At 40.7% G+C, this 23,485-nt stretch overlaps 1 protein-coding gene across 1 annotated transcript in view; it reads right to left on the bottom strand.

Moving 5' to 3' along the window:
* RXFP1 (relaxin family peptide receptor 1) overlaps nt 1–22,335 on the bottom strand; it is a 37,658-nt gene extending 15,323 nt beyond the window's left edge. The window contains exons 1-7 of the mRNA XM_054990290.1: nt 22,273–22,335; nt 18,503–18,601; nt 16,599–16,704; nt 6,826–6,897; nt 3,611–3,682; nt 3,033–3,104; nt 693–764 (exon numbers count right to left, since the gene is read on the bottom strand). Of these exons, the coding sequence (XP_054846265.1) occupies nt 693–764; nt 3,033–3,104; nt 3,611–3,682; nt 6,826–6,897; nt 16,599–16,704; nt 18,503–18,542 (434 nt within the window). The 5' untranslated portion in view covers nt 18,543–18,601; nt 22,273–22,335. The remainder of the gene's footprint in view (nt 1–692; nt 765–3,032; nt 3,105–3,610; nt 3,683–6,825; nt 6,898–16,598; nt 16,705–18,502; nt 18,602–22,272) is intronic.
* Between the last annotated feature and the right edge of the window lie 1,150 nt (nt 22,336–23,485).

The raw sequence follows: 23,485 nt of genomic DNA, 5'->3' as shown, positions 1-23,485 counted from the left end.
CAGCAGTATGGATCAGGCAGGCCACTATATAGCAGGATCTGGCTGGAGGAGCAGAATCAGCACGAGGGGAGTACACTGGGACTCCTTTCTGCCCACAGTGTTTTGACACATAATGGACCTGGGGCCCCCTGACGTCTTGGTGATTCAGCTGCGGGGGGGGGGATGATTTGGGCTCACCGCCAGGTTTGGACTTATCAAAAGCAATCATGGAGAAGTTGGGGACTGTGTGATGGCATTTTCCAAGGTTGCATTTGCTACAGTCAGACTTGCTGGAAAGACGATCATGGAGGGAGGTGGCTGCCCTGAGCCCATTGGTGTGGGGAGGGTGGACTATAAATTAAATTTATAGTATCATCAACCCCTGCGGACCTGATTTGGGCCCAAATGAGCCTGTTGCAGGGCACGGGAGTGCACTGCACCACCCGGGGGCATGCTGCACCTCTGGGGGGCGCCCCAGGGGGCACGCTCCCCCCACTGGCCAGGTACGTGGGGTCAAGGGGGAGGAGGTGGAAACAGGGATCCACCTGATCCACAGATCTAGTACAGATGAAAGCATCTTAATGGGGCCGGACTCTGTCTCATTCAATTCAGTATCTGAAACAGTTAAAATACTATCTGGCAGATACTTCCCCCTCAAACAGGTCAGTGTTCATATTCTAAACAATGTTTTAAATTAACATCTCAATACTTACAAGAGAATAAGTGAGCTGAGCCCATAAAAGGTTAGTGGAGAGATGCATTTGATCTTATTGTTTTCAATTATGCTGTAAATCAGAAAAAAAAATGCTTCTCAGGACATAAAATGATGGTGGAAAATAACATGTTACACTACCGCTTGTAAATGTGGGATTATAAATGTTTATGCTTATGCTGTATATCTTAGGGGAAACACAGCTGCACATGTTCTACTATTACAACCAACACCTACTGATGGCACAAGCTGAGGCACTCATGTTGGAGTGGGACATTTTGGGACCTTACAGATCTGGAAACTGATCCACATAGAATTTTGAGTATGAAATTGGCAACTTTAGGACCTAACACAGTGAGAGATTCATGATCAGAAATAACACTATGCAGTGCCTTAATTCAACCTGGGGCCACATGCTGAAGAAGAAGGGAGTAATTTTTTCATACCTGCATGGTTTCTCCAATTAAAACTGATCTCTCCCCTCTGTCAAAAGGTAGGTGCATGACTTTTTTCCTTCAAAAGCTAATAATAGCAACGGGGGTGGGGGTGGGAATTTTGATTACAGGTCTGGAAGAGTTAAATTCTCCCCTATGCAGCCTTGGTCTGTGCTTGGGCCTCATATGGCTGTTATTCCTATTTTTAAAACACCAGGAACATCCAAGCACAGATCGTCAAGTACCTGTGGTTCTAGTGGGCATACAGAGCAGTAACCACGCATGACTGTTCTAAAAGTTTTTTAAAAAGCAAAAATGCAACATGCTACTAATATCTAGCTGGGTTAAACTTTCTGTACAACTGTTCTTATTTTTTTATTTCAAGATGAGGAATTAGATAATCATCAACTGACAACAGAAACCATTATTTCCAAAGACGTTTTACATACTTTTTTGGAGGGGAAGGGGGGGGAATGTCAAAATGTGAACAATTTTCTTGTCAGTTGCTGCAATTATTTGATTAGCACCTTGACACAACCTCACAGAGCATTACTTCAGAGAGCTAGGTATATCACAGTTCCCATAAGACAATACTTCACCTGAAAAGGCATAGCAGAAGAACATGTCAAGCATTTTAGCATAATGACAGCTGTGTCATTATTAAGTCAATGCTGTTTTCTTCTAAATTGTCATTATTAGTAAAAATGGATCTTCCCTTAAAATATGAAAGTTTTAACTATGTCAAGATTTCTAGATACTGGATTTTGGAAGCCAGAATGATGAAGAGAGACAGACACATTTGTCAATACTCCACCTTTCCCCCCAATGGGGATCCAAAATGGCTTCTATTGTTCTCCTCTCTTCTATTTTATCCTCATATCAATCCAGAAATTCTCAGCCTAACCAATGTGTGACTGGCCCAAGGTCACTCAGCAAGCTTCCATTGCAAAGTGAGAATTCAGTTCTGGGACTTCTAGAACCTACTGCAACACTCTAATCACTATACTGGCTCTCTGATGCCTTCACCAACCTAAACTTCAGCTTTACATTTTTTTAAAAAGCAAAAGTTTGAATGAGCCTTCTCCTCCCTCCTATGCAGATGTGACAGACTGCACTTTTTTAAAAATGTAGAAGTGCTGTAAAAACAGCTGAAGGACTGTAAAGGGTTAATTCTTCACAGAAATAGAGAGCCTTTAGTGACAGGCTACTTCACGGAATCTGATTGGGTAGCATGACCTGAACAGAGAGAGACTTCTGAACTGGATGCTATGGGAAAGGGTGTCTGATTTCAGCCCTAGCAGAGAGGAGTTGAGTACTGACAGTTTTGAGATCCAGCCCTGACTGAGAGCAGTTTAACACAGACAGGAGAAGTGGGAGAAAGTTGGCAAGGAAGTTTGGGAAGCAGGCAAAGATGCCCATTTGGGCCAAAAAAAGAGGACAGATCTTCTAGTGAGAGGAAAATTTCCCAATCCTGTTAATTAGGGAGTTCGCTCTGAAGAGTGACACAATCTCTGATCCAGTGTGGTTAGAAACTGCCTTTGGAGACCTTAAGGGTCAGTTAAAAACAGCACCTGCACACATTTTTGCTTCTTTTGATACTACTTAGTTACTTATCATGGAAGATCCATGTTCCTATGCCATAATTCATAATTCTTACCTACGCCAGAGTTAATTAGGCCCTAATGTAATATACAGGATGGATTTGAATCACAACTGAAGTAGTCTAATACTGTGAAAATAAAGACTGTGCCATGCTTTCTTAATTACCTCTGAAAATTAAAAAGATTATACAGATTATGCATGGCAGAGAGAGCAAAACTATCAGGTATATCTAGTATTCGCTTATGATCTCAGGATTCTATATTGTGCAGATGATACACTTAAACCAAAACAAAAGTGGTACATACAGCCATTCAAGTTTATGTAGATCTTCAAAGACACGGGGTTTTAGGTAGGTTATGTTGTTGTGACTTAGGTATCTAAAACAAAAGCAACACATCACAATAGGCAATTAGGTCATTGTGTTAGAAAGTCATTGACTAATTTTGGGTAAATTATCTGTTTGTGACTCATGTGTCCTTTAAATTGTTCTGAAATGCGTTAGAGACATAGTAACTCTATGACACAGAAGATAAAGTGTGAAACAGTGACTTGTCCAAAGCCATGCTAAGCATTTAACAATACCATCCTAAGCAATGGACTTAGAAGAGTGTAACCCTGATTAGGCTGGCACTGCAAGGCACTGTACCACATTTAAAGGTGCTTTGTAATCACTCTTAATCTTTGGCAGTACACTGTGGGCTACCATTTTATATCTTGTTGAAGTAGGTTAGCTGCCTGGCTTTGGAGACTTCCATTGGCAATGGACCAACAACAGTTTTTGCTTATGTATGGATACCAGGTACTGCTCTGAAGCTATTTTTTAAATTATTTAAGTAAGAAAGAATTGATAGGTCTAGTGTATACCTGCAGAGAAGATACCTACAGCTTTGATAGATTGTAGAGTCCTTTGAAAGCATGTCCTGACACAACACTTATTTTATTATCTTGAAGATACCTATAGGGATAAAAATATTCAAATCAAGATATTGACAATAGCGATAAATCATAGTGCCTAAGGATTGCCTAAGCCAAGTTACAACTTTCTAAGCCTTCCATGGATTTAGAAGGGTATAACTGCTTAGGCCTGTACTGATTATGTCTCTAATCAAAATACTGCACTTTAATACATCATCCAAGAGATTCTATCAAGACTATGTTAACCTCATCCAGTTTATAACATAAGAGGCTGGTTAAGGATTAAACTGAAGATCAAGGCAAATGAAATTACTATAACCTTCATTTCAAAGTTTCAGATATATGAAATGACCACTTTTTCCTATGGAATTAACTCCTATGGAATTTTGCCCCGAGAGGCTGCTGCAAAATTTAAAAACACCTGCATCTAATGGAAAAGTTAAGGATAATGGGATGCATACTCTCTGTATACATTTTAGGAGTATGCAGACAAAGTGGGGATTATATTTGGGTAATCTGATATCTTTAAAACTTGTGTTGGATTCTTTAATATCAAATTAAAGCTTATTATAGTGAGACATCAATCAAAGTATTGTTTTCATTGGTTGCAATGAGAAATACATTTAGTGGGTAACGTTTTTAAATGTTTAAAATGCTATTAAATACAATGTCTGTGAGATCCTGATTCAGTAGTATTGAATCACATACATCATCACTAATGTATCTTGCATCTCCTAAGTGTGCGTTTGCTTGCTTGTGTGTGCGCGTGTGTGGAAAGTCTGTCTTTATTTCCCACTATTCCCAGTCTGCAGGACAGGCACATTGTTACTGCTAGGGGTTGAGTGTGGTCCATTGCTTCTATTTTCCTCTGATCTCTGTGATGCTGACTACCTTCCATTATGTACAAGGAAAACTTTCGTCTCTTTTCCTGCTGAGGAGGGGAAGAAATATACTCTGAGGATACGTTGTTGTCTGTCTCCTCTTGCCTCATGTGACAGCATGTACAAGCAATGATTTTGTTCCAAACTAGGTTAGTACTAAACAATGAAATTATAATATATAGGTAATCAAAATAAGTACTCATTCAGAAGCAATTAAATAGTACAACCAATTACCAACCATCAAAGAGCCAAAGTTACAAATTGCAGTAATGAAAGAGCAAATGTTGCTACAACTCAAACTGCTATTATGGAACAATAATATTCAAAGTCCTTATGGTCTGATGATTCACCAAATGCAGTATTCAAGGTCAGGAAAACATCCCACAGGTAAGTTTCTACCAGGTAAGTATATCATGAGTCCATTATTGACAATGAAATTTTCTTATTCTCTTACAGATGGTGTGGAAAAGTTCGGGATGCCCCAAGGGACGTAACCCAACCCTCCAATAATCAGGGCCGACAGAGGTATCTGTTGTTTCATTGGAAATCCTCTTCGGGGGCGGTTACAAATTCCACCATATAAAAACAATTAATGCTATTTATAATCTTACAGTACCATAAATCAAATCAATTTTGTTGTTTAGTTCTAATCTAGTCTGTATCCTTCATGTGTAGTTTTCTACTTTCTTTACATTAGTTTTATGTGTGTTGGAGCCTCTCTCTTTTTTTGCCTCATGATTTTGTACCAGTCTAACAGGTGACAGACCCAGTGCAGAGAATAAACACCAATTAGGAAGATTTAATTTAGTAGGAAATCGGCTAAGTGTTCCGGTTGAATATTGTCTCTTTCAGACACACATCAACTGAGTTAATCTCTCTCCTTATTACTCTTCCTTTTGCTCAGAAAAAAAAATGAAATGGGACATCAAGGCACTAGAATAAAATTCATATCATAATGTTTCAATTTGCTACCGAATATCGGAAATAATTTATTTGGATTTAGAGCATTTAAGATATTTAACACTGGGTGTGGTTAATAATAATAACAACAACATTCAATTTATATACCGCCCTTCAGGACAACTTAATGCCCGCTCAGAGCAGTTTTCAAAGTATGTTATTATTATCCCCACAACAAACACCCTGTGAGGTGGGTGGGGCTGAGAGAGCTCCAGAGAGCTGTGACTAGCCCAAGGTCACCAAGGTTTAGTTACTAAGATTAAATCTTAGTAAGTAAATTTCCAATTTTCCTTAGAAGAGTGTAACTCTACTTAGGGTTGCATCATATAAGAGACTTCCATGTCCAGAGGCAGTAAACCTCTTCAATATTGGTGCTAGGAGGTGTCATCAGGGAAGGCCTTGGCCTCTATGCCATGATTTTTGGATCTCCAGGGGTACTGACTGGGCACTATTTGAAGCAGAATGCTGAAATCGATGGCCCACTGGCTGGATTCAGCAAAGCACCTCTCATATTTCTTAGGATCTTAAGAATAAAAAAATATGTAACTGTCTGTAGATCTGATGATTGCTTTTCTAAGTGTACTTGTTGTTTCCCCCCCTTTGTTGTCCTGTTCTATTTGTCTCTTTATTGTATTTTATTTTGTCTTTCCTCTGTTCAGTATGGTGGAGAGTGCTAACTGACTTACGATAACCCCTGGTAGGGTTTTCAAGGCACGAGACTAATGGAGGTGATTTGCCATTGTCTGCCTCTGCAACCTTGGTCTTTGTTGAAAGTCTCCCATTCAATTACTAACCAAGGCCCAGCCTGCTAAACTTTTGAGATCTGACAAAATTGGTCTTGACTGGGCTAACCAGGTCAGGCCACACTGGGATTAGTTTTCTAGAAATAAAGGTATTCGAATGAGAAATGTCAGAAGAAATATAAAGCTACAAATGCAATAGGTTAAAAGCAGGTATTTAGAGTTTTTTGGAACCTTAAGACACAGTAAAGATTTTAGCACATGTAAGGGCTTTTTGGCTCCAGGTTTTAAAAAATATATCCTAGTAATTTCAGCATTGATTATGTGTAAGTGCAACGAAGCATTAATCTGAGTTTGAGCTATCAGTTCAAGAGACAGCAAACATCTGATAAAGTTAGGACCTCTCCGCTTGTCTCTTGCTGTTAGGGAATTCTCTGCAGAAGACAGAATAGTATATGCTAGCAGAACCAGACATTTAATTAATCAAACCATAGTTCTAATTATGCAAAAAAAACCCGTACTATGTGATCATTTTCTTAATCACTATGCCACAAAATGATGAAACTGCAATAGTTTGCTATCTGAAGTTAACAATGTCTTACAATTTTTTCAGATTTTGATATTTCTTGAAACTGTTGTCAGCAAGTTTTCTCAGAAGATTCCTTTTCAGGGACCTGTAAAAAAAAGACGTTTACTGGGTAAATTCACTCATCAAGCCACAGAGTTACCAACCTCCTAGTGGGTCTGGAGCTCTCCCACAATTACAGTTGATCTCCTGATGACAGAGATCTGTTCCCCTGGAGAAAATGACTGCTTTGAAGGGTGGACTCTGTGTAGGGTTCCCAGGTCCCTGTAACCTCCTGGCAGGAGGTAGGAAGCTCGGGACTTACCGGCCAGAGTATCCTTGCAACACTTCCAGGAAGTGATGTCATTACACCAGCAATGGGCATGCTCCCGCAGTTTGCATAGGGCTAATTCTGGCCCATTTGAGGTCAAAATTGGCTCCAACGAAGCACAGGCGCATGCCTGCAGCTGGAGTGATGATGTCACTTCAAAAAGTGACATCGTCAAGCCCTGCTGGAAGCGATCTGCAGGCAATTGGGCAAACTTCTGGGAGATTGCTTGCCACCAGCAGGCAACTGGTAAGCCTAACTCCATGGTATTAAACACCACTGAGGTCCCTCCCATCTCTCATGTTTTGGAGGCATTTGTACTAGGTCCATCTGTAAACACTGGAAGGGAGCTTGTAGCAGGTCTATAAACCCTTGAGTCACGTTCACACATTTTCCTATGGGCCAAGCTACAAGTGACAAATGATACTTGAACGGCAAGTGGAGCACAAGTGGATCACTACGTGATCAAGTGGAGCACAAGTGGAGCACAAGTGAACAGGGAGGAATACACGTGAGTTTGTTCACTTGCTGTTCAAGTGTCATCCGTCACTTGTAGCTTGGCAAGTAACACATGCAAAATTAAGAAACCACTATTCAGAATCAGCCACCCCCTCCTTTCTAACACATGAAACACTATAAAACAAGGAGGCAAGAGAAAGTAACAACTTTAGGCACCACTAGGCAGCCATCTGAGAAACGTCATAAGATATCAGGATGAGGAATAAAGCTGGTCAAAACCCAGACAGATTTTTCAAAAGGTATCGTTAATTCCTGGGCAATGGCTAAATCAGAAAGGTAAGATAAGGGTTTAGCCTTTAGCAGACAAAGTACAGCATCTATAGAAAGAGAACAAAGGGTTGAAAGTCTTAGCAGCAGCCTGCCAGAGCATTTCCTTAGGCTTCCATAGTATCAGCAGTATTGTGAGCAGAACATTTAACACTAGCCAAGCAATAAGGTTAAAGGACAGCATAAAGAAAGGACTATTTTTAATAAAAGAACCAGTTGAGGTAAGAAAACCACTCTGTTGCCAGACGGTGTCAAAATCATGAACAAACCGAAAGGCTTAGAGTCTCTCTACATGAGACATCTGGTACAGGATGCTCAAGTGTAGGGAGATGCAAAGTTAGCTGGGAAATGTAGTTTAAAATGTCACCTCTTTCCACAAGGGTAGTTTTAAAAAGACCCAGAGCTGGTGAAGATCTCTCCTCAGACAGTTTGTTAATTTCATCTTTGCCTCCCAGAAGGTGAAATTGACAGAGTCTTAAGGGAGGAGAAGATGAAATTAACAAACCCTCTGAGCAGCGATCTCAGCCAGCTCTGGGTCTTTTAAAAACGAACTTCCCAGCTAACATTACATCCCCCTGCACTTGAGCATCCCGTGGAAGATGTCTCATGTAGAGAGACTCATATTGAGAAGCAGCATAGACAGTCGTAGCTAAACCTTCAGTCAGAAAACAGACATGAGTAAGAATGATGAGATCAGCAATTTGTGCAGTCCCATCACCTGAAGGAACAATTCTTTCAAGTACAATGTGCAGAGAAGAAATGACATAGCCTGAAACTAATATACCATCAGAGGAATAGAAACAAGCACCATCAGTAATAATATAAGATCACATTTTGTGATAGGAAAATCAGATTAGTTGGAGTGAGGAACAGAGGCAAAGAAACAGGAGCCAGACAACCATGAGACTGGTCAAAACAGCTGATATGAAAGACAGATTGAATGGGAGAGAAATAGTTCTCAGAGTTAGAAGCTAGGCTAGAAGAGAAAGAACATCTAAGACCTCAGGGCCTCTAATTGCCTATCTCTACCTTAAAGTCATCCCAAATGTTTTAGTTCATATTGAGGATTTCCTTATATAGTAAAAAAATCTGCTCAGAAACAACAATTTTCTTTCATAACAATACCAGAACCCTTCATAACAATACCAGAACCCTTCTTCTCTCACATTTGTTCTTATCCATACTCTGCAGGTCAGGTTCTCTAGTACCCATTTCACAGAATGGAAGACTGAGCTCAAAAGTTCATGAAATGTTTCTCTCCTAACATGTGAGGGTATATCAAGGAGAAGCAAAATACTGTGAATTGTCAACTGGAAGCCTCTTCATCTTCTAAATATGTGCAATTCATAAACTCTAGAAAAACTTGGCTTAAAACACAAGGAAAGTATCAGAGCTGAGGGAGGATGAAACATAAAAAAGCAAGTGTTCATATTTAGTAAGGCAGGCAACAGAGAGGTATTGGTGTTATGCTAGAGGAACAGAGTTTCAATCAGAACAAAAAACCTCAGAATTAGAGGGGAATGAAGAATGAGAGGCTCAGACACTTCAACAAGGTGTTCTGCTGCTGCCATAAAATGGAGGCATGGAGGAAAAGCTTGTGCAACAGGATCAAGCAAGGTTGAATGATCAGCATCACCACAAGATCAGGTAAGGAACCCAAGAACACAGCCTAACTTCATGAATAATCAGGGAGAACAAGAGCTTGAACAGAAGTAAGAGCTTGTTTGGAGAAACAAAGAAGACTCAGCTTCTGGAGGCCAATAGTAGAAGCCCACATAAGGTCTTGCAGAGGTGTGCCAACTGCCAACTGAGCAAAATTAGGAATTCATTGATAACAGTAACCAACAGAGAAAGGAACTTGCAAACTTATTTTTGCGTAGGGCAAAGAAAAGAAAGAACTGTCTGAACATGAAAAACAGAAAGGTTTCTTTAACTATGGGAAAGGGTAAAACCCAGATAAGCAACAAAAGTTTAGACAGATCTAGAATTTAGATTAAGACGCTTTATGACCCTTAGTGATAAGGGCTGTAAGGAGATAAAGAGAGTCAGTAATGAAAGCCTCAGTACAGCACTACAAAGTAACAAATCATTCACATATCACACCAAGATAGAATCAGCAAGTAGGATTAGGTCAACTAAACCATGCTGAAAAGCTTGAAAGGAGAGAGAGAAGGGCATTCAGCATAGCCATGCGGCAGAGATGTCCAGGTAAACTGTTCACACAGTAAAACCCTGTTGAAGCAAAGAGGAAATAACAGAGGCAATGCCAGCTTCATTTTAGGATTCAGAGGTTTAGAGAGATCAGCAGCAATACTGTAAAAAGGCAACCTGTTCAGAAGACTGTATAAAGCCATATGGAAGGTGGTACCTTAGAGATAAGTTCTTCTAATAAAGCAAAGAGGGGCATAACAGAGACATCCATATGCTGGAAGAAACAAAGAGATTTAGAACTTCCTACTAGATAGACTGAGGTATACTAAGATATACATCAGGGGAGCAGTAGATAATACAGCCAGGCTTACAAAGAAGATCATGTGCTAACAGATTGATAGGACAAATGTCAAGACAATAAGAAAGCCTGTTCAAATTTAAAGGGACCCAGGAAAACAGAAAGAGACTGAAACATAGAAAGAGAAAAAAAGGGACACCAGAGATGCCAATAGTAGAGACAGTTTATCAGATGGGAACTGAAGGTAAATCAGCAGTGTGAAAAGCTGAGATAGAAGTCCCTATATCCACTAATAAAGGGAGATATGTTCTATGGGCAGGTTACATTCTCCCATCGTGGAAAGGGGGACCAAAGGAGTTAAAAAATGTACCTGGTTCCCCAACAAACCATCATTGTTGAAAGTCAGGCCTACCAGTTTGAACAACTAATCAGTAGAGACCCAAAACACTTGTTAGGAGAAGTATATAAAATCTTATTGCAGTATGAAACAGAATCAAAACAAGTTAAAAACTGTATGATAAAATGGATGCAACACTTCGAAGAAAATATCTCTGTGAGCCAATGGAAATCTTTATGGACTAAAGAAATTAAATTTATGGATTGTCAAATGTTAAGGGAGAACTGGTATAAAATGTTTTCAGACGGTATATTACTCCTAAAGAAATTGCAAAAACTAGGACTATAGTGGAAGATGCTGGAAATGTCAATGTATGGATGCAACTTTTATCACGTGGTGGACATGCAAGAAAGCAAGAAGATATTAGATAAAAATACATGAAGAGGGGCAAAAGGTATTAAAGCTCTGCTTTGTGCTAGACCCAAATAATACGTTATTAAATATTTTACCAAGTAATATTACAAAAAACACAATGAACTCTTTCAGTATATGGTGATGGTGGCAAGAGTAGTATATGCAACAAAATGGAAGGCAGAACTTTGGCCAGATGTGACTGAATGAATTGTATGTTTATGTGGCAATGGCTAAATTAACTTTTTATATGCATAATATACCAATTTCAGAATTCCAGGAAAAATGGAAAGGGTTTTTTTACTATGTGGCTGAAAGATATGTTTTTTTTAAAAAATGTTGAATATAAAATGATGAAAATAATGTATAATGTATTTTAACATAAGTAAGTGGGGGGAATGCAAAGAAGAAATATGTCGTTTTAATAATCTGCTATATATTCTGTTTTTGATATTATGTCTATTCTCTAATGTTACTTTTTGTTATATTATTATGTAGTTTTAATACTTTGTTACATATTTTGTTTTCAATATTATGTTTACTGTCTAATGTCACTTTTTGTTATATAGTCAGCTTTTGATATTTTTTCTACAGTTCAATGCTATTTTCTGTTTTAATAAAATATTTTAAAAAACAAACAAAGAAAGAAAGGTAGGCCTACCAGAAAAAACAAAATAGGACTGAGGGTCGGTGGAAGGCAGTGCTAGAATTAGCATCAGGGCCCACCTCAGGCAGGGAAGAATGCGCTGCTGCCGGCCAATTTGCTTCTGCAAGCCACTTTTCAATTTGACTTGGGTTAACTACAGCTTGCACAACTGAAAGAGATCCACTTCAGAGGGATCACAGCCTGGCCTCACAAAGAGAAGGAACTGATCAGCAAACTTAGAAAGGTTTTCAATAAGCTTTAGGAAGACTTTAGCAAGAAACTATCAGAGGAACTGTATAGTGCAATCAGACTTATAGAGAAGGTTGCAACTCGACAGATTGATTGAGCTAGTTAGCTAGAAACAGGAAAGCATGCTCAAACTGAAAAAAGGCCTATAGAGACAGGCCAGAAATGCTGAGAGTGAAAACAGTTATGTCAGAAAGGGGAATCAAAAGCAGATCAATTGATGTTTCTTTAGACCAGGGCTGAAACCACACACCCGCAGAGCGTCCCGGCGTTGCGCTAAGTGTTCGCTAAACACCCAGAAGTGTAGTGTCTTTCTAGCGTGATTTCTGAATCGCGCTAGACAGACGCTACACTTCCGGGTGTTTAGCGAACATTTAGCGCAATGCCGGGACACTCCGCGGGTGTGTGGATTCAGCCCAGCTAGTCTAATAAGAGTCTTACTTTACTATGAGAAGTTAAAGAGAGGTCATCCTCAGTTTCCCAGGCTAGTAAATTACTGGCTGAGTAAGGGTGGAGGACACTCATGATCTGGATCATTCTAAGAATGGAGACTAATTGATGGTAAACATCCCACTCTGGGGTGGTTACTCCTTTTTCTTTAGCCTGCAGACAATCTTTTTGTTGGAAAAGAACTGATCAGTATTCCAGGAGCCCATAAGGGGCCACTGGATTTTAAAGTCTCCCTTAGTCAGGGGTGCCATTACTTCAAACAAGCCAAGTAAATAAATTAAATGCCATACCAGAGAAATAACTTACACAAAATAAACTGGAAGGAGGTTGAAGTTCCCTGGTTAACTTCCCGAACTCCCCAATTCCTGAAGGATGTACTTGCCTCAATCACACAAACCAACGCAGCATTCAGCCTCTGCTGGCGTGCTGCCGCATGCCGATGGGCAGTATTTGAGATCTCAGGGGAGCTTCCAAAGTGTCAAAGAAGACTCTTTAAGGCAAATTTACTGAATACTTAGTTTATGACGTGCGTGCACAGAGAGCTGCCTGAATCAGAGCCAAACTACAAGTGACGCCTTACACAGGTTGGACACTTGTCAGCTTCCCTCAAGTTTTGATGGGAAATGTAGGCGCCCTGGTTTTACAGCTTGGCTTTCCATTACAGCTGCAAGACCAGGATGCCTACATTTCCCATCAAAACTTGAGGGAAGCCGATTAGTGTCCAACCTGTGTAAGACGTCACTTGTAGTTTGGCTCTCACTCTGCACTGCATAAACTTATAACAAGAACAAGGAGGCAAGCTCTGCAATGATTGGTCAAGAACCTGTTGCTGGGTAAAAGGGCGAGTAATACTTGACTGGGTCACATAATCAGGCTCTCAAAGAAGACGTGACAGTTTGCTGTGCTTTATTTGCTGCTGTTGCACATTATAATTTCACACACATGGTGTTTTGTTTGACCAGGAGAAAATGTAGGCAGCATTAAAGAGGGGAAAAGATAGCCAGAATATCAAACCCCACCCCCACCACCCTGGGCTAGTATTTGTTCACCCTGTCTTCCTCAGAGGGGCCAGGGGTGTTTAAAACATTTTAAAACTAAATGAGAATGGTTCTCTTGGAATCATACTGTATCATATGCCCACTTCAGATGTTATTTTAAATCAATGGAATCACCTCAAATAAATTTGGCCTACAGTGTTTCTGAGCACACAAAGGAAACATTTACCTCATATTTTTGGAAAACCTTTTAAAGTAACCCCTTTCCCAGTCCTCTTTCCAACTATCGTTGCAGAAAATACAATATAAACTGCACTATACTGATATCCATAAGTATCAAGCCATTGAGGAGAGTCACTGTATTAGATCTATGTGTGACTTAACTTTAACAGCTTCCTGCATGGAATCAATGAAATAAATACAGTCACTACCAATTAAGATCTCCAATTCACTTTTTAGGATGTTCTTCATACTCAGCGTTTCCTGAAGCAAATTACTTCTTTAATTTCTCTGCACTTAGCCACCATGAACCCTAGAGGGCCTCACAATATAGCAAATATTTTGGTCAAAGACCTTGGAATTGAATTCCTTCAAGTATCTATTAATCAATCACATTATGTGAAGCAATTATGCTTTTATGATTGGAACAGGTTTCCTACAGCACATTCTGCACTATGAGCAAAGGAGTACAAACAAATGAAATTTAGCTTCTCATAAACAGTAGAATTATAGTGCAATCCTAAATGCAATCCTTTTAGATCCATTGAAGGCAGCGGTCTATGCAGAATGTAACTGTTTAGGATTGCACTGCTATAGTTCCATATAAACATTTGCAGAATAAAACCTTGGTTATATGGAATTTAAAAAACACCTTCCTGGTTTCTTGAAAGTGTATATTTTTTTGAGGAAGTAAATCTTGAAACATGATGGTGAAGATGATGATGCAATCTGTACAAATTTTATAATTGATTGTTAATTGAGAGGTGTCATTTCTCATGAAACTAATCAAATATTCCTCTTCAACTGACCAGCAACTTTCCACATTCTGTTTCTCATATTACATTTCAATGTTACTTTAAATCTCATCCATACGGGAAAAATTGTCCCCCTAGAAAGTAAGTCTTTGTTCACACAGGTGAACAACTTTGAATGTAGATTTGGCATTTTTAGATCTAGTAATAAAGCTATAATTAATTACAGGTAGCTCCTACAGAGGCTTAAAATATTCTGTATGCAGTTAGCATGGATGAAGATGTTTGCAGTGCAATCCTAAAGAGACTTATATCATCCTAAGCCCACTGTCTTAGAAAGGAGTAACTGCTTAAGATAGCCAGGGCCGGCATGTCTACTGAGGTAGTGCTGGCAGCCACCTCGAGCACTGACTGACTGGAGGCAAGGGCACACGTTGTGGGGCTGGTGGCAGCAGCGCTGGGAGCTGAACGAGAGGGCTGGGAAGCCACTCCCGTGTGCCGCCCCAGCTGCCTGCCACACCTGGCCAGCAGGTACCCGGTCAGGAGCGTGTGCTGGCGGCAGCAGCATGGGGCAACTGAGCAGGCAGCCTCCCAGCCCTCCCACTCAGTTGCCCCATGCTGCCGCCGATGCCGCCACCGCCAGCACACAGCTGTGGGCCAGCCAGGCATGGCAGGTGGCTGGGGCGGTGTGGGGCAACTGAGCGGGAGAGTGGAAGGTCAACCGTGCACTGTCCCAGCTGCCTGCCTTGCCAATGGGGTGGCCGTCTCACAGTGCACGCCCTACATGATGACATCACACACCGTGACATCATCACGCAGTCCGGGTGTGTGCACACGTGCTTGATGCGTGTGCATGTGGGGGCAGCAACACCCCTGAAGCTGCTCCCGGGTGCTGGAATCTGGCCTCAGGCACCAGAAAACCTTGTACCGGCCCTGAAGATAGCATTGTTAGCATAATGGTTTTTTATTTACTTTTAGCTCTCTTAGATGTACTTCAGCTCTTTAAAAAAGCTAGAAACAAAAAAAGTCTGCTCAAGAGCAGAGTTTCAGTGTTCTTGTCCCTACTTTACACTTCAGCACCTTTCCCCCTGCCATTTGATATCTAACATGATCCAAAATTTGATATCTAACATGACCCATTTAAATGTTGATAGAAGTTAGGATCTGATAAAAAGGAGTGTTCATCTGGAGTGGGGAAATTAGAAGGGCACTGGCTGGGTGGAGCCCGTATATGTTTCCTCCACCAAGATCCAGCACAGGGACCGGTGTGGTGCTTAACAGTTGTCTCTAAGGGTAGGCAGTGAGCAGAGCAATCCTTGAAACATGCTTTGGCATTTCTGCCTCAACAAACAGCCTAAAAAAAATCTAAAAATTACATTTCAAATGATCTTTGTTGCAATATATATATATATTGATTAATGTTTTCCTTTTTTCCAAAATAATAAATGCTAGTCAGCTATGTGCACTGAATAAGAAATCTCTGGCAACAGCATCCTTGACTTACTAGGTTCTGCCAGCTTTTTCATTCAATTCGCTTTCATGTAACATCTCCCATCCCACTTGACTTCTGTCCATGCATGTTCCCGACACAACCTTTTTGGTGGTCAAAGGACCCCCTGGAAAAACTGGTTGGATCCAGCCATCTATTCACATATGCTTTTGGGTTGGTTCCAAGAATGCTGAAGAGAGCTACTTAAAGAGAGAGGAGCACTTAGACACAGAACTAGGAATTGATTAGCCACTCAACACTCATCTAACTAGCAGGGAAAGAAATGGCAGGAAACGGAGCAATTTACTGGCTGCTGGGGTGCCCATCAATAAAATGGCATTGCTGGCTACAACTGACATCACTTCCTGTACACATAGAAGTAACATCATCATGTCACTGGGTAAAGTCCTGGTATTTGGGCAAAAAATAGAGGTTCCAGTGGGCTGGTGACATGATGATGCCTTTTCTGGAAGTGACGTCAGCACATTGCTGGCGATGTCATCAAATTACTGGCAAATGCCTCAGCAGCTGGTAAGTCCTGCTTCTGCCCTCATGGTACCCATTCCCTTGCTCTCTGCTGGTTTGCAGGGGTACCTTTCAACTTTAGACATGTCTCTCATTCAGATCCACTTGCTAATAATATTGTGGCCTGTAAGAAAGAGGTTCAAAACTACACTTGGAAGGTGCTTCTTCTTTACTTACATCATAATGATATTTGAAGAGACCAAAGGGATTGTGCTCAAATTGGCACCATCACAGTCAACCTCTAGCCCTCGGCACAAACATTCTGTTGGCACAGAATCAACCACTGGATAAAGAGGATGTCACAGATGTAGTAGATATTGGGGTGATATTGTGAAGAGAAAAGAACATATAGAATAAAAACATAAGTTAGGATAAAGTCATACCTTATTACACATAACAGAAATGTTTATATCCTCATTTACCATGTAGAACCTGAAGTAAAACATGGTTAATATGATTTTTTCCCTAATCATTGGCCATCCTCTCTGTACAATATATGTTATATTTTCTAACCTGCCCTTCTTTCAAGGAGCTCAGGACAGCATACACATTGCCCTCTTTTATCCCCACAATAGGTAGATTAAGATCCAAGCTACAAGTGACGCCTGACACAGGTTGGACACTTGTCAGCTTCCCTCAAGTGTTGATGGGAAATGTAAGCATCCTGGTCTTGCAGCTGTAATGGAGAGCCAAGCTATAAAACCAGGACGCCTACATTTCCCATCAAAACTTGAGGGAAGCTGACAAGTGTCCAACCTGTGTAAGGCGTCACTTGTAGCTTGGATCTAAGGGCCAAGCTACACATGACGAATGACACGAATGGCAAGTGGATTGAGTGGAGGGCAAGTGAACAGGGAGAAATACACTTGCCGTTCAACTGTCATTCGTCATGTGTAGCTTGGCCCTAAGTTGCGAAAACTTAACCATCCTAGAGTCACTCAGTCAGCTTTCATGGCTGAGTGGGAGCTGAATAGCTTGAGTTCAAAATTCTTACCACTACACCTCTCTGGTTCCCAACAACTTTTATTTCTTTTGTTTTCTAAGACTGCCTAATGTGTTGTTTCACCTGTAAATTTGCTCCTGCTGTAGAATATGAGTAGTTAGCATTGGTTGAATATGATTTCTAAAGGATTTTCTCCTCAGGTTTCCATCTAATGCAATAAAGTAACTAACATTGTAGAAAGTCACAGCTTTTCAAACTGCCTCGCTACAAGTGACATCTTTCACGCGAACGGCACTTGATCATTTTCGCGTCTTTCTGGGTACTGAAGTCCCTCTCCCACACCCCTTTTCCTTCTGTTCCTTCCCCTCTCTGTTAGCACGGCTGCCTGAAGAGACGGAGAAAGCCTACGACAGCAGCTTTTGCAAATCATCTTGCTGGGGGGTGGGGGATGCTCTGGAGAAAGCTGACATGTCGGTGAAGTCCTCCCCTCTCTGTTAGAACTGTTAGGATCGCTGCCTTAAAAGTCAGAGAAAACCTGCGTTTGCAAATCGTTTCTCTAGTCGCAAGCCTGCTCTCAATGATCTTTGGGGGCGGGCAGCTGCAACTTTGCTAATCGTCTTGCTCGGGGAGGGGGGGGAAGCTTTCTCTAGAGTATTTCCCCCACTCCCCGAGCAAGACGATTAGCAAAGTTGCAGCTGCCCGCCCCCAAAGATCAGCTCTTTGACAGCTCTAATTCTGCTGACAGCCAGCCACAAAATCATATACCAAAATGAGCATATCCTTAGCATCCGCTTCCCTGGATTTCCAGTCCCTCTACCTTAGAACCAATTACATTTCAAGCTGTTGTTAGAAATCATCCTATATCCAACAACAGTTAACTCAGAGGCTGCCATGCTCCAAGAGAAATTCTCTGTGTTGGAGAAGAGTGGCTACCCTCCTTGGTTCAAATTCATTGCCCGTGTTCCTTTCCGGAGACCCATGGCTCACTTGAACAATATGGTTTAAATTAGTTTTTCTAAAATGGAATTGCACAGTGTCATTCTGCATTTGAATGTGTTCCTGTAGGGAGGGGCATTTCTATGCATCTGTTGTATTTAAACATTCTGTAGTTAGGCAAATGATGGTTTGTACTACTCACAGCATTCATAGGTGCTCACTTCAAAGGCGTATTGGGGCATCCTTTCATTGTAGATTGCAAAATATTTATCTAGTTGCTGAGACCATCCACTGTTATCATCTAATAAAAATTATATGAAAAAAATGTTAAAAATCATTATTAATTTGTATTTATAAAAGCACCTAAAGGAGACTAGATGTTACAAAAAGGTAAAAATAAAAATAAACCATTTCTGCTTGCCAAGTGCAGGGAATGAATAAATTAACAAGACATGAACAGAAAATTAAATGAAACCAGAATCCTCAGGAATTGGACCAAATGTAGGCCTGTCAGTTGGTACAGTGGCTGAGTTTAACTGCAAACACACGAATATCTTTATGGGCCATTTTCACACTGCTTACTGGCCACTAAACATCGTGCCAAGCTCTTGGAACGATAGCATCTTCCTGGCACAATTTCATGTGAGAACTGCAGTTCTCACGTGAAATCACACCAGGAAGACGCTGTTGTTCCAGGAGCTTGACATGATGTTCTGTGGCCAGTAAGCAGTGCGAAAATGGCCTGTTCCTTAAATGCAAGCATAGAAAGAGGAAACTTGTGTGTCAGGGGAGGGGAACCATTTTTCTTACACCCTATCCTTAATATGTCAGCAGATAGTGGCTATTAGCCAGTAGGGACTCCAGCTGCTGTGAACTCAACAGTGAAAAGGGACAGGAAAACTCCCATTCATGTGTAAAGGAAGAGGGAGTGGGGAGAGGTTGGTTTAAAACATAACCAGAGACTGTAGGCAAGGAAAGATACCTAATCTTCTTTAATGAAAACTTCCTGCATACAAAGCAGATGTGCATGCAAAGCAGATGTGCTTGCACAGAGCCACAGCCCCTCTCCTAACTACATATTATGATTTCTGTCAGGGTTCACCCAACCTAACTTTCAAGCAATCGGTCACACCTCACATTGATGAGAACTCATTTCCCAAGTGTGCTGGGCGCTGATTCAGAGAGGGACTACGGCAGAGGAGGCAATGGGGTTTCCGCTTCCCTCTCCCATTCTCTCATTCCATGACTGCTAAGCTTACTCAGCTGTCTTTGGTGAGATACTTTCCATTAGCAGTCTCTATGAATGAAAAAGCTGATGCAGAAGGTCAGAAAATCTGTGCTTCATGGATTAACCTGGATTTATCTGCAGGTCTTGATCCAGGTTCCCAGATCAGATCTGGGATTCTCTAATTTGATCTGGGAAAGCCAGTTTTAGCCAGATTGGTATAAATCCAGCTTTCCCCCCTGGTTCCTGACCCAGATTACACACACCCCTACCTAAAAGTCACCTGCTTACGCAACATCAGATAGAGTAGGCTGTATCTAAGGCAGTCAAAGGCTCCCTGGAACAACTTCTTGAATCTCTTAACATTGTAAATTAATTGTCAAGAATTTAACAGGGCCTGCCTGCCCAGTTTTAAAAAATATTTCTCCCCATTCCTGGGGAAAACAGCATTTTCTCCAGTCAATCATAGCCCTGGGACTGATCAGGCAAGTTGCCCTGGCCGATCACATACTCTTTCTTGGAGAGGAGGGAAATTTTAAGCTGCAGCCATCCGTTAAGTTGGCCATTTTGAGCCACGTGTGCTGCACTTGCTGCTGCTTGCATCTTGGGAGAAATGCCTTGCTTGGATTAAGCTAGACCTCAGCTGGACAAATCCTACCAGGATGGCACTTCTCCACAGATTGGCCTGATTAATTTATTATTACTACTAGCTAAGGTTTCCTGTGTCCCTTTCCCTCAGGTGAGGGTTGGTAAAGGGTGACATATTTGTTTGCTGGGGGGAGTTCAGGAGAGAGATTGTTTTCATTGTTATTTGGGGTTGGGTGTGGTTTTATATTTGGTTTGTTTGGATATTCTGCCTTACCTTGTTTGTGCTTCTGAGGAGTTTGTTTTTTAATTTTCATTTTTTTCTTGGCATTGCTCATTGCTTTCAGTTAGTAGGTTACCTGTTTTCTATCTTTTCTGCAGATTAATTAGTGTTTTGGGATGATGTCACATTTTTCATTGCTTGGGTTTGGATAGGTGAACTCCCTTTCCTCTTCAATGTGATCAGTGGGGCAAAGCCAGGCTACCTACAGACAAGGCCTTGGCTCTAGTGATGCGCAAATGAGAACATAAATAGATTTTGTGTAGTTCTACAAGATCTTGTGCAACACCTACCGTTTTTCTCTATATATATTATAGTGCCGAAAACTGGTTGTGCAAGATCTTTCAAAAGTGGAAATCCAAATGGACTAGATACAGTACAAAATTTCTGTCTTTACTTGCAAAAATGATCCACATGATAGCTAAAGATACCCAGTGGGTTTTATTCTGTCTACAGAAAAGATATCTATGGTTATCATTTACCATTATCTTCTCTACAATTAGGTTTTTAAATTTGTATTGGGGTTGAAGCATTGTCTTTTTGTTAAATGTGTTCATATAACCATACTATTCATGATGGATATAATTGAATTGGGTTATTTGAACACCATGTACTTCTGGAAGGAGTTTTCAACATGTAGTAAATATCAGCACCATAGTTCTGCCCTGACCTATTCATGGCGTCCCCTGTTGCATACATGACCTCATTTTCTCTTTTAGTTATTTAAAACATTTTAACTCCACCTTATCTCTACAAACTCAAGGCAGTTAACAAAACAGCAAAAGGTACAAGGACACAAATATCGTGAGCATCCAGCAACAAGTTAAAACCAATACACAGAGTTAAAAACACAACCAGCGACAGTTTTGCATCACCAGATACTGTTTGGAACAAGTCTTATGTGCGTTCCTGAAGTTGGCAAGTCCAGAGGCCGCTCCATAAAAATTAATCTACACAGAGAATACCCATGACCTCATTGTTGCCAAATCAACCATCCTAAGTGAGTGTGCCACCAGGAGAAGGCTCTCAGAGGAGTATAATTATACACCTGGCACACAGGAGTATAATTTGAATTGCACCTATAAACAAATAAGCAACCAATGCAGACACACCAGTATGTATTTACAACAGGATAAGTATTGCCATAAGTAGGCTTATAGTTTTCATTTACTGTCATATCTCTTATGCTTTACGGTGAATTGTTTTGTTACTATTGTTACTTCTATTTGGAATTAAATACCATTTTAATCAATGAGGTTTATTCCCAGGAAAGTAAGCCTCAATCCTAAGAACACTTAGAATGGTGTAACTCTGCTTAAAATGGCATTATAAGTCTCCTATATAATAAATGATAATACTAAATAAAAGACAAAATGTATACAAATACCCCTGAAAACAGTTTACTCCCCTTCTAAGCAAGTAGTTGATAAACTGGTTTTACAGTCATACTAATCATACATCATTAGAAAATGGCACATCTGAGTCTCTCTACACGAGACCTCTTACATGAGGACACTCAAGCATAGAGGAATACAATCTTAGCCGGGAAGCGTAGTTTAAAAAGACAAGGCCAGCAGAGAGAGCTCCTCAGAGGGTTTGTTAATTTCATCTTCACCTCCCAGAAGGGGAGGTGAAATTGACAGAGCTTTTGGGGAGGTGAAGATGAAATTAATAAACTCTCTGAGGTGCAATCTCTGCCACCTCTGTATTTTAAAACTACCCTCCTGTAGAGAGGTAGTTTTGGCTCTGTCTTTTTAAACTATGCTTCCTGGCTAACATTATGTTTCCCTACATTTGAGTGTCCTTGTGTAAGAGGTCTCTTAAAGAATGGCAATTAGAAAATATAAATTGTGATGCAGTGCCAAGAGCTTTGTTAACATACCACAGTTTTCTTCATCTGCTTGATTCCCACAGTCATCTTCCCCATTGCAGTGGAGAAACTGAGGCAAACACTTTGTGATATTCCCACAAGGGAAATAGCCAAGAGGACATATCATACCATATCCCAAGTCAGGGCTTCTTGAAGTAGCATGAATAGCTAAAGAGAGAGAATTGTTCAGATAATTAAATTAGAGTCATGTATTACCACCTGCATGTTTTAAATTAATTTTTTTTGTATTAATACCGTATGCAGTATTTGCAGTGATTCTGAGATTGCTCACTAAAGTCAGTCAAAATAAATCAGTAGTATTTGCTTGCAAGTAAATAAGATTGGAGTATGTTATGTATTTGGGTACACATTTATTTATTTACTTTATACCCTGTCTTTCTCCTGTTGGGGACCCAAAGGAACTTACATTGTTCTCCTCTCCTTCATGTTACCCTCACAACAACCTTGTAAGGTAGATTAAGCTAAGAGGGCATACGGTTGAGGCCAGACTTTGATCATTTTAGGAGCCTCCCTACCAGTCTCCTGCTGTGGGGGGGGGGGGCGGTGACAAAATCACCCCCCCCCCATGAACACAGTCACTAGAATATTATTAACTGTGGCTCCACCCACCCTCTTGTGTTTACATTATGATTGGGGAAACTGGAGGTGGCTGCCATTTTTGAGATGCTGTTCTATGTATTCATGTTTTTGGATTTTTAAATGTATTTATGTTTTTAAATGTTACTGAGCATTTTATTGTACCCTGCCCTGAGCTTGTCTGTGAGGAGAGCAGGCTAAAAATCGAATTAAACAAACAAACAAACAAACAAACAAACAAACAAACAAACAAACAAACAAACAAACAAACAAACAAACAAACAAACAAACAAACAAACAAACAAACAAACAAACAAACAAACAAACAAACAAACAAACAAACAAACAAACAAACAAACAAAATGACTGGCCCAAGAGCATTCAGTGAGCTTCTGTGGCTGGGTTTGGACATCATGGCAAAACTCAAGAAACAGTAGAGACAGAGAAGGCGGGAGACAGGGTGGGGTCTGTCAGGCTGAAAGATACAGAGGAATGGCAGTTGCTGCCTCTTACAGCAGCAGAAGCCACCCGCCCAGCCCGCTTGGCCCAGGGAAACATAAAGTGGGGGCCTGGCGAGCCCAGGGAGATGCAAAGTGGCTGAGAGAAATGCAAAGTTGGGGGCCTTCCT

Source organism: Eublepharis macularius, chromosome 10 (assembly GCF_028583425.1).
Source record: "Eublepharis macularius isolate TG4126 chromosome 10, MPM_Emac_v1.0, whole genome shotgun sequence".
Taxonomy (NCBI): domain Eukaryota; kingdom Metazoa; phylum Chordata; class Lepidosauria; order Squamata; family Eublepharidae; genus Eublepharis; species Eublepharis macularius.
Note: the sequence above shows the minus strand (reverse complement) of the source record. Positions and strands in the feature narration are given on the sequence as shown.